The following is a 12,104-nucleotide window of genomic DNA, read 5'->3' as shown; positions in this document are numbered from 1 at the left end:
AGGAGCGTGAAGCAAAGATGCCGTCCAAACATAAACATTCAAGATTATTAGAAGAAACCGAAGAGGTGGACGAGGAAGTGGAGGAAACCGGGGAGCCCGAGTTGAAGAAGAGGAGCAGCAAAGAGCCAGCTAAAGGCGAGAAAAGTTCCGAGCGTTCTGACAACAGGAACAAGAAAGGTGAAAAAGACAAAAAGAAGAAAAAGATAGAGATTGAGGAAGATGGTGAGCAGAACAACAACGACCCGACCACAGAGGATGTAAGCGAGGGGACAAAGGAGGAGAAGAAGAAGAAGAAGAAGAAGAAGAAATCCTCTGCGGAGAATCCGGATGAAGGTGACCCTGAGAAGAAGACCAAAGATGGCAAGAATAAGAAGAGATCCCACAATGAGCGAGAGCAACCCGTGGTGGAGGAGGATTCCAAGAAGAAGAAGAAGAAGAAGAAGCCAAAGAAGGGATCTGGTGAAAGTGATGAGGATAAAAAGAAAAAAGGGAAGAAGTCCAAAAACAAACACATGGACTACGCGGCAATCTATCAGAGCGAGCTCTTGAACTACCACACGGACACTTCTGACGGGTATGAGGATGTCTACTACAAGAAGAAAGGTGAGAGTATCACTTTGTCCATTTTGGCAGTGGTGAAGTGCAATTTGTAAGTGGGAAGTACAAATAATTCGATTGAAAACAGATGTCTGTACTTTTCTACTCTTTACTTTTTTCAACCAGAGAGGATGATGAAACCACGGAAACAATACAGAGAGGCAAAGATTCCGACTGATTAATTGAGCTCTTGGGACTTTTAAGACAGAGCGTGAACCACGAAGCATTCACAAGGATGATGCAACACATTCAGAGGCAGTAGTCCTCATCCGTGGCCTTATTTAAGAGAAGTGTTAGATGCTGTTGACTGCATGAATGCTTGGTGGCGAATGTGTTGTATCTTGGGCCAGCCTAAAAACCAACAGCTTCTGGAGTTAAAAAAATATCTAATCTGAAAGAAAAAAAACAAACATACACACACATTTTTGTCTGTACTTTTTTCTATTTTAATTAGGTAAAGGATTAAAAAAAATGTTTTTTTTGGCCTTTCGGATCGGCATCTTTTCTTAAGTACACGGTGTTAGTACTTTTGCCTCCTGTGCAATCTGGAGCTCAGGTTCTCCTTGTGGTCACTGGTAGTGTTGCAGTTCACTCGGCTGACTTTCATGCAGCCGACGCGGGATTGTTTCCTTCTCAGTGACTTTCCCTCTGTGTGCCTTGCAATTAGCCGCCAACCAACCGAGGTTGTAGTCACCCAAAGCCCGCTGAGATTGACCCAAGCTTCCCCGCAACCCCGAACAGAAGAACAGTAAAAAAAATCGATGAATTGTTCTCATTAGTCTCACAGTCGAGAGGTCCTGGATTCGAATATCGGCTGACGCCTTGCAGTGTAGAGTTTTCTGATGTTGTTCCTGACAGAAAGTTCACTAATTATCTCACATGATTAGAGCTAAAAAGCATCTGCAGGACAGACAGGTGCAGGAGTTCAGTCTCGGATCATAGCAGTGCTATTAATGTCAAACACCATGACTTAAGGTTATGGATTTGGCTTTTACACGTGTTCATTTTGGAATGTCTTATGACAAACACCAGCTTGGAGCATCACTAAGACCTGATCATGCGTTGAAAAAAAATTCAGTCCCTCAAACCAGTTTGACTTAGCAATGTGAAATTTGGTAGGCATGTCTGTCAAGAGTAGAGTCACAAAAAGTCTCAAGAAGCCATGCACACAAAGACACAGGAAGTCTGCCATTATGGTTTGAAGTGTACATTTTTGGGGTCTTTTCTTGGTGGTTTTTCAAGAGGAACAACTTCTCGAGCTTTTGTATGATTGCTACAAAATTTGAAAACTGTATCCTAGAAGGATGGGTAACGCTAAGGTGCAAAAAAGTTTAATCATTAAGTATGGGCGGAAAATGGAAGTGAACTTTGATGACTCGCCAGAAAAAAAGACCCTAGTAACTCCCCAAAAATGTTTTGTTTTGTTTGTTGTTGTAAAATTTAGCCCCCAAAGCCAGTTTCACTCTGCAACGTGTAATTTGGTAGATATATCTGCCATGAGTAGACCCACAACAAAGTCTCCAGGAGTCATCCTTGAAAAGCAGCCATTTTAGGGTCATTCAGGCCATTTCCAGGGGTTCTGCAAAGACAAACCAGTCCAAGAAATGTTTTCCAATTGCTACCAAATTCCAACCACATGTACTAGACATATGGATGACACTATCCATCCATCCATCCATTTTCTGAGCCAATTCTCCTCACTAGGGTCGCGGACGTGCTGGAGCCTATCCCAGCTGTCATCATGGAGGCGGGGTACACCCTGAACTGTTTGCCAGCTAATCGCAGGGCACATAGAAACAAAGAACCATTCACACTCACAGTCATGCCTACAGGCAATTTAGAGTCTCCAATTAATGCATGTTTTTGGGATATGGGAGGAAACCGGAGTGCCCGGAGAAAACCCACGCAGGCACTGGGAGAACATGCAAACTCCACACAGGCGGGGCCGGGGATTGAACCCGGGTCCTCAGAACTGTGAGGCTGACGCTCTAACCAGTCGGCCACCGTGCCGCTGTATGACACTAAGTTTAGAAAAATTTTATAGTCATGGCAGCGATGTTTGATAACTCGCCAAACTCCGATAACTCAACTCCAGAAGGTCAGCATTTGAGCAAACCACCTATTCATCACCCCTTATTTCATCTTTCAGCTGTGACTGTCCATTTATGATCTTTTTTTTTTTTTTTTTTTTTTACATTTCCTTACGCATCCCTTATTAGTTTCATCCAGAGTTCTGACTTTACACAAAACAAGCTCTGATGTAATCGCTTGTGGAGCGGAGTAACAAAGCAGGGCTATTGAATTTCCGTTGACTACCGCTAATCGCCTGCTGAACTTTGAATGCTGTTGCTGCAATCAAAGGTCAGAGAGTTGTGTTGAGTTGTTTTCTTGAAAGCCCAATCGCACCTCCACTCACGGCGAGATGGTTCTTGAGTCTTTTCTTTGGGTTTCCCTGGTCACTAATCAAGGAAGAAACCAACAATTATAACCCCTTATGAATGTCTGGAACCTGAACATAACATAACTTTTTAATGAAATGTTTTTCGTCTGGTTCTAGTCTACGAGGTGGTCACTATCACCGGTGATGTCAAGGGAGCGGGGACTGACGCCAACGTGTTCGTTACCCTTTTCGGAGAGTTTGGCGTTACCCCCAAGGTTCACCTGGCCAGCAAGTGAGCAGCAAATTGTTTATATTTCGGACTCGCAATGCATACATCAGTCTTGTTATTTGCACAAATAAATTCTGGACTTTGTGTGGACCCTCGGAAGTCGAACTATAGTTGGGGGTTTAGGGTTAGGGTTGAGGTTATTTGGGGGTAGGGTTAGAGTAAGGTTTTTAGGTTTAGGGTTAGGGTTTAGCCAAACTGTTTGAGGTCCCAGGGTCCACCCTGCAGTCATTTGCAAAAGGGAACTTTTTTATATTGATTCATGCAAAGAAAATAATTAATATTTTCTATTCCCCTCGTTTTTTTTTCAGCACAGAAAAGAGGTACTTTGACTTGTTTATGATTATGTTCCTGGTGTTGGCTTTTATTGTTCAGTACTGTATGACAGAGCATTCCTTTTATTCGTTTTTAATCAAATGCCATTTTCACACACTTTAACCCTTTATCGGGCATTCATTTAAACACTTCAAAGTTAAACGATAGACAATAAAAAAAAACATTTCGTATTGACCTTGTACCTGTCAATTTTGGAGAATATTCAGCCCGTGAAGCCAGTTTCCTTTAGCAGCATGAAATTTGGCAGGCATGTGTAACATGAGTAGATGCACAAAAAAGTCACAAAAAAATAAATATTGGTGTAAAACAGCCATTTAAGGGTCATTTTGACAATTCCCGGGAGTCCTTAAAAACAAACTAGACATTGATTTTCCCGATTGCTACTGAATTTTATCCAAATATAGGAGGCAGATGGGCTAATTTGTGAAGAATTTCAGATTTTGTCATTAAGTGTGGGCAAAGTGTGGCGGCAAATGTGATGACTCACCATAAAACACAGAACTCTACCAAGTAATAGCTCGTGAATGTTTTTTGAAAATTCAGACACTGAAGGCAGTTTCACTTCCCAAGATTAATTTTGCTCGGGACGTCCACAAAATAGTCTCAAGGACCATTTGTTGTAAAAATGAACAGGAAGTCTATCATTTGGCTTTGAGCCTGACATTTTCGGGTAATTTTGGCAATTTCCCGTGTTCCTTCCAATACGGCAAAGTCCAAGAGACTTTCTTCAATTGCTACCAAATTTTATCCAAATATACCAGACAGGTGCGGGTTGACGTTAAATTGTGAAGCATTTCGGTTTTCGTCATTACTTGTAGGCGGAGCATTGCGGCAAAGTTGGATGAGGCGCCATAAAACACAGAACTCAACTTAGTAATAGTTTGTGAACTCTAATACTTCAGTTGTGATTTAAGCTACAATATGTGTTTCCTTGCCCCGATAAAGGGTTAAATTGCTGCCCGAGCCAAGCCGTTTGACAGCAAAGGGTTGGTTGCCATAGCAACAGGATGCTTTCTTCGATACAGTATTTGGAGTAAGGCGGAACTAAGTGACATGGCCGGTCTTCTTCCTCATTCAGAGGCGAATGGAAGAAGACCACGATGTCATTTCTTGACCGCCAGGCAGTCGCACATTGATTGACCGATCGGGTTACCGGGCTGCGCAATAGGACATCCTGAATTTATTGTGGGCCCACGCGCGACCATGTCACCCACACCTTGAGTCCGCGTGCGCGCCCCGTGTATTCAGTGTGTCCATGCTGTGTGACTGCAGCTGATGAAATAGCATACACGGCGAGCGCATCCAGGAGTTTCACCTTACTCCCATATATACCTGTACTTATATCAGGTCGCGCCTGTATTGTGTGACTAAAAACACGATACGGTCAAGGCCAGCATGCAACTCTTTGGAAATTCACTGGAACTCGCCAGTTGCATGAATTCCAAAGTTTGCATTGGGTTTGCTCTTCTTTCCCTAATCAGCCTCCCCCACAACAGGTGGCAGATCTAGGGCAGTCATTCATGTGTGGTGGACAGACTTCCATTCTTTAGTACATGACACCGTGCACTTTAAGTATACAAGCCTTGGCACGGCTGGTGGGCTGCATGTTGGAGATGTGGGTTCAGGACAAAAGAGACAGTGGAACCTCTGAAGTTGAACTGTACAACCATTTCAGCTTTCGACCAAATACACTGCTAAAGTCGTGAAGTTTGAAACACCAGACATAAGCCAATTTCCCAAGACATTATGAGCATCAAATGACTGAAATGCTTTTGCTTGCCATTTGGTGACACGTATTCCGAAAGAAGGCAGCCTTAACAAGAACGTGAGAAAAGAAGACTATACGCACAAAGTTAATAGACCTAAGTTTAGTGAGCATCAAAGGATTACCTCTGCACATTGTTCTTATTCCAATGCAGATTGGCGTTTCTTTGGGGGTTCCACTATATTCTCTTTAAATGTGGGTGCAGCCTTAAAAATGTTCCAATTCCGACACCGGACTGGTCCTCAAAAATCTCATTTCTTGTTTCACTCATCTGTCTCTTGATTTTGTTTGCCACGATGCTAACTCCGGTCTTTGCAGAAGCCGGACTGCCTTTGAAAAGAACAAGACGGATGTGTTCCGCATCAAAACGCACAATGTGGGTGCGCTCAAGAAGCTAAGGTAAAGTACAAGTTAGGGCTGCACAATATTGGAAAAACATGACATTGCAATTTTTTTTATATTGCTATATATAAAAAAAAATAATACAGAAAAACATGAAACAGAGTAAATGTGTGAAAGCGAGCATAGATTTCTCTTGTATTTCAGTCACATCGTTTTGTTTTGTTTTTTAAGAGGGAATTAAAGTTGCTAGTCAGAGGTCTAAAAAGGCGCACAGACGCAGGATAAAAGCGGCTTAAAAGGGATGAGGGCGCAGTTATTTTCCAGCTGTGCAAAACTTGGCTGAATTTGATCCCGCAGTGGGAAGGTTAAGCCCCATTTGCTTTCGGGTGTTAGCGTCTTTTAGCGTAGCCAGTAGTCCGTCATACGAAGCCGTTTAACAAATATTTCATTCATAGTGTGCATCTTTCTATAATTTTACTGACACAATGTCAAAAATGAAATAAAATGTGGTTCAAGGTTAGTCCATGCTAGCTTCTAGCTAACTCTTAAGCTAACACATTACAAGTTACACTCCAAGTTCTTCAAATATGATTATTTGACAACTTTATTTTGATTTAAAGATAAAAAATAATACAAACAAGAATAAAATAAATAAAAAAAGACAATTTGATTTCCTAATTTTACAAAATTATTTACAAATATTTTTTTTCATGCAAACAGTAATGTTTCGTCGCATCTGCGATTTTGTTCAGTGAATGTGACAAACTGAAAGCTCACATCACTGCACTGTTGACTTAATGATGCAGGATCGAGCACGACAACACGGGCATGAATGCCAGCTGGTTTTTGGACAGGGTGGTGGTGACCGACATGAGCCGGCCTCACCTGCGCTTCTACTTCGCCTGCAACAACTGGCTGAGCCGCGAGGAAGGCGACAACCTGTTTGTTAGGGACCTGCTGGGCAGCCTCAACCAGATGGACGTACCCAAATGTGAGCCAAATGCACACACAACACACATTACAGAAATCCGAGATAATTTTCCAAGGAAAGGAGAACTTCTGGTGCTTGAATGGATTGAAGTAGAAAGGTTTTTAAACACAGGCAATGCAAATAACATAAAAAACCTTGTTGTCAGTTTTTGGGTGGGTTCTGGACTGTTAAAAACCAAAACGTTTCTGCTCTCTCCGCCGTGTTGGATTGTAATTGAATTCCGTCGGCGTGTCATCCTCTGTGATCTGACGCCTCAGCGCCCCAGAGTTAATCAGGCGACGCTTGGATGAAGACACAGCAATTGGTCTTAACGCACCTGCCCTTCTAAATTTTTAACCTGGAAAACTGCTCACTGTGTAGATTAGGCAAGAAGGCACAAACTCGTAATTAAGATCGGTGAGGTAAGGCAATCGATGCTGCGTTACATAATGTGAGCCATGGCGTCACAGGATAAGTACTGTACTTGAAAATTCAGCCACCTGAAGCCAGTTTAGCAAGCTTAGCAACATGAAATTTGGTAAGCATGTCTATCATGAAAAGACCCACAAAAATAGTCTCTATATAGAAAAATATATAGGAAGTTGGCAAAATTGGGTTTGAAGCTACTATTTTTCATTTTGTCCATTTGCAGGGGTCCTTCAAAGACTGACCCGTCATCAACGTTTTGGCCGATTGTTATCAAATTTGAAATACATTTGGGTGATGCTAACTTGCGAGGATTTGGAGTTTTCAGCATTGCGTGTGGGTGGCGTATGGTCGTGAAATTTGATGACTCTCTGTAAAACCAAACTCAAACAAGTCAACTAAAAGAAGGTTTCACTTAGCAACATGACTTTTGGTGGAAATGTCAACCATGAGTAGAGCTACAAAGCCATTCCAGTTTTAAGTGGCCATTGTTGGGTCATTTTGGTCATTTCCACTCGTCCTTTAAAAGCAAATGCATCCCAGAGATTTTGTCCGAATACCACCAAATTTGGACTGTGTGTACTACACAAATGGGCAATAATAATTTGAGGAAAAAAATTGCCTGCTTATGCATTGATCATGGCGTCTGAGCTCTCCTTATGCAAGTAAACACAGCCCTTGTTTTGAATCTCATTAAATTATTACAACTGTATGGTCATCATTACAGTGAATAAATACACAGTTAGCGTGCTCACTGCCGACATGAAGGGAAGCGGAACAGACGCCGACGTCTTCCTCAACATCTTCGGAGAGCACGGCGACACAGGTGGGGGACACCTTTGCTTGACTCTCTCACATTGGTGCTCATTCTTTCAAAGTGTTTTACGATTTGTTTAAGGGGAGCGGCGGCTGGACAGCGACAAGAACAACTTTGAACGCGGCTCCGAGGACAAGTTCACCATCGAAGCTCCCAATCTGGGAAGGCTGAGGAAGATCACCATCGGCCACAACAACAGAGGTTCATCCGCTGGATGGTTCCTGGATAAGGCATGTGGAAGTGGTTTTCTGTTCTAGTTCTGAACCACACAAGGTGTCCCGTCTGCTACCGCCGATGTTACCGACCGCAATAACTACAACTCTGCTCATCACATTTGAAATTCATGTTCATTCCGTTTGCCTGTTCAGGTTGCTATTGATGACATCGGGAATAAAGAAGTGTACGAGTTCCCGGTCAATCGCTGGTTTGCTATGGATGAAGACGATGGCAAAATCCAGAGAGACGTGCTGGTTGGCTCACCGCAACCAATGGGTGAGCGGACCACCCGACCTCACACCCTAGAAAGCAAAGTGTGGCTCAGTCTTGAACCCGAGCGTTTGCATCAACAAGAGTCCTTTATTTAGCTTTTTACCCCCTAAAATTGCTTCATTAAAATGCATGTATTAATTTAATGATATCCTTTATTGAAATTTATTTATTAATTTTATTAATTCATCTCATTAAATAATTGGTTAATTGATTCATTGTAAACCAAGTACTATTGGTAAAACAAATAATTTATTACAGACATTTATCATGTATGCGTTTATTCTATTAAATAATTGGCAATTGATCTATTATTTATTATAGACATTTAACATGTATTTATTTATTATTTAGTATTATTACATAGTATTTATTTTTTTAACAATAAGTTTGTTGTGTTAATGCAAATAAAAGAAAGAGTGAAATGTACCTATTTACAATTAAATATATTTATATATTTCATTAAGTAGTTGGTTAATTTATTTATAGAACATGAAAACATTAATTTATAGATAGATAGATAGATAAAATATATAAAAAAACAAGCATTGTACTACAGGAAATTTGACATTAATTTATTGGATGCAATGGTTAGTTAGCTTCTATTTCACATATTTTACATACATACACATTTTATCTTTTTTACGACAAGGCCTATCCGTCCATATACGTGTATTTTTTTTATTTACAGTGACTAATCGGTTAATTGATTTATTCCAAACAAAAACGTCAGTAAAATAAACAATGTATTATAGACAATGATTTATTTATTTTATTAAATCATTAGTTAATAATCATAATTAAGTTTACTATAGATAATTCAATTTAAAATTATCTTTCTATTTTCCTATTTTCAAAAATTATTGTTTGGTTAAATAAATTATAAATAACATGTTAAAGTGAAAGTAAATTATTATCATTTTATTATGAATTTGTTTTTTTTTTTACATGACCTGACCTATTTGTCCATAGAGATTTAATTTGCAAAAAAAAAAAAAAGAGGGTGAAAAATACAATTTACTAGACATTTAGTTATTATTTTAATGTGATTTAACGAAAGTATCTATTTTATTGCATGATTGGTTAATAAATTACAATTAAATTACTAATGATTGTAATCTATTTTATTTAATTAATTCATTTGTTAATGCAAAAAATTTAAAATAATACAACAATACATATTTTTTAATTATTTGCATTTTTTTTTCTGACCTGGCCCATCTGTCCATTTTAGAAATCAAATGTGGCCCTTGAGCACAAAAGTTTGGTGGGTTTCCTCTCCCTGTCAGGAATCGTGTACAACGTTCAAGTGATGACTGGGGATGTGCGGGGCGCGGGCACCAACTCCAAAATCCACATGGTCATGCACGGCTCCAAGGGCTTAAAGAACACCGGCAAAATCTTTCTGGAGGGCGGCGCCTTCGAGCGCGGCCTCATCGACATCTTCAACGTGGAGATCTGCGAGCTGATCAGCCCGCTCAGCAGGGTCACCGTCGGGCACGACAACGGGGCCGTGGGCGCCGGCTGGTACTGCGAAAAGGTACAACGGGCGGGCGGGCGCGGGTGGCAAAACGTCTGGGCCACAAATGACAATTGCCGCTCACACACACGACTGAAACGCTCTCACACATTTTTCAGATTTTATTTTTTCTCCCTTATGCTACTAAAACATATGTGAAACACTGATGCACACCACTGAACACTTTTCTTTTGCTACTCACCCGAACTACTGAAAAACTCTCATTAACTACTAAAACACTCTCACATTCAGGTGAGATGCTCTCTTAACCACAAGTGAATAACTCTCAGGTTCGTGAAATGCTATCACACACACGAGCGAAACACTCTCTCATTTACACATGTAATGCTCTCACACACACACACACACACACACACACAAATATAATGGTCTCTCACAGCCACAAGTTCAATCCTCTCACACACACTACCGAAATGCTCTCATACGCCCAAGTGATACACTCGCACTACCAAAAGTGAATGCCTCTCTCGCTCTCATACATACACACTCACACGAGTGAACCAATCTCACATTCACACAAGTGAAATGCTCTCACAATCACTACTGAAATACTCACACACATTACTGAAATGCTCTCACACAACTTTACTGATTTCCGCTCACATACCCTACTAAAATGCTCTCATTCACACTACAGATCTTTTTTTTCGCTCACATACAATGCTGAAACACTCACATACAAGTGGACGTTAAATGTACTCTGTATGTAACATTGTTTATTTTACTATTTTCTATTGTATTATTTACAAAGAAATTACTGTATCTAACAACAAAAACGTTAAATTATATGTACAATTTCACAAATAGTTTTCGAGCATTATTTAAAATAAATAAACTAAACAATTATTTAATCAAATAAACAAATTTAAAATTGATCTCTAACATTATTTTACTAATATTTTTTTCTATGAATATTTGCAACCAACAAATTTACCGAATATTTAATAAAATAAAACAAAATGATGTTTAACTTTAATTATTTGATGAGATGAATTAATTTTGAAAATAAAAATCAATGCATTTTAATTTACAACTTTCAGTGGAAAAACAACTACAGTAAATTCCTACAACAAATACAGGACTCTAGATTATGTATATACTCGAAGCGGTCTGTGGCCTGTGAGCCACACGTTGCTTTGGTTTTGAGGTGACATTGACTCACCAAACTTCCGTTTCTCATCTAGGTTGTCATATACTGTCCATTTACGGGGGTGGAGCAGACGTTTCCATGCGGGATGTGGCTGGACGAGGACGAGGGCGACGGACTCATCGAGAGGGAGCTCTTCGAAATGGTTTCTCTCCGGCAGAGGAAGCAGAAGAGTGAGGGGCATCAGGCCATAGACAAGCCCGCTGACTAAGTTCTACAAGTTAATTTACTCACTGGTTTGCACTCCAGAGTACTCGTGGTCCTTGTGGATCTGGACCTCGGACGTGAAGGGCGCGGGGACCGACGCCCAGGTATTCCTGCAGATCTATGGAGAGAACGGCAAATCGGATGAGATTAAACTGGAAAACAACTCGGACAGTTTTGAACAGGGCCGCCTTGATAAATTCATGGTAATCCCTGGATTATCCAGACCACTAAACCATCGAGTGCTGAAAAATTACTTTTATAGCTTGTCTGATTTTTTTGCGCATGTATGGAATCCTTCTAGATTGAAATGCCGGACATTGGACGACTCCTAAAACTGCGCATCTGGCACGAGAAGAGGCATCCGTTTGCCGGCTGGCACTTAGGGAGGGTGAGGGCTTTTCACTGCTTGGTCTGATGCACACGTGACAAACTGAAGGCCCAGGGGCCAAATTTGGCCTGCCACATCAATTCTTGCGGCCTGTGACTTCCTGCAGATTAGTTTATTGAAGACTCTAACGACGGAGAAATACGGCTTCGAATGCGGCCGCTGGCTCGACGTCAACGAAGACGACAACGAGATTGTGCGAGAGCTTCCTGCAACCGGAGCCCTCTGTGAGGAGCCACTACCCTGTATGAAACTATGTGAACTGGCAGGTTTCAAGTTAACATTTCATCCAAGATGGATTCTGTCCAACACCACACTTTCAACAATCATTTCCATTAGAGGAAGCCCGGTGAAGTAGTGGTTAGCACATCCGCCTCACAGTTCTGAGGTTCAGGGTTTGAATCTCATCCAAAGTGAGCT

General features: G+C 40.9%; 1 protein-coding gene across 1 annotated transcript in view; it reads left to right on the top strand.

Moving 5' to 3' along the window:
* The first annotated feature begins 17 nt into the window (after positions 1 to 17).
* Positions 18 to 12,104, top strand: part of loxhd1a (lipoxygenase homology PLAT domains 1a) — a 33,368-nt gene continuing 21,281 nt past the window's right edge. The window contains exons 1-12 of the mRNA XM_061747559.1: positions 18 to 603; positions 3,155 to 3,269; positions 5,683 to 5,763; positions 6,513 to 6,697; positions 7,830 to 7,928; positions 8,001 to 8,149; positions 8,288 to 8,411; positions 9,695 to 9,945; positions 11,130 to 11,265; positions 11,342 to 11,502; positions 11,601 to 11,687; positions 11,794 to 11,911. Coding sequence (XP_061603543.1) covers positions 18 to 603; positions 3,155 to 3,269; positions 5,683 to 5,763; positions 6,513 to 6,697; positions 7,830 to 7,928; positions 8,001 to 8,149; positions 8,288 to 8,411; positions 9,695 to 9,945; positions 11,130 to 11,265; positions 11,342 to 11,502; positions 11,601 to 11,687; positions 11,794 to 11,911 — 2,092 coding nt within the window. The remainder of the gene's footprint in view (positions 604 to 3,154; positions 3,270 to 5,682; positions 5,764 to 6,512; positions 6,698 to 7,829; positions 7,929 to 8,000; positions 8,150 to 8,287; positions 8,412 to 9,694; positions 9,946 to 11,129; positions 11,266 to 11,341; positions 11,503 to 11,600; positions 11,688 to 11,793; positions 11,912 to 12,104) is intronic.

Source organism: Phyllopteryx taeniolatus, chromosome 15 (assembly GCF_024500385.1).
Source record: "Phyllopteryx taeniolatus isolate TA_2022b chromosome 15, UOR_Ptae_1.2, whole genome shotgun sequence".
Classification (NCBI taxonomy): domain Eukaryota; kingdom Metazoa; phylum Chordata; class Actinopteri; order Syngnathiformes; family Syngnathidae; genus Phyllopteryx; species Phyllopteryx taeniolatus.
This window is presented reverse-complemented; position numbering and strand designations above follow the sequence as displayed.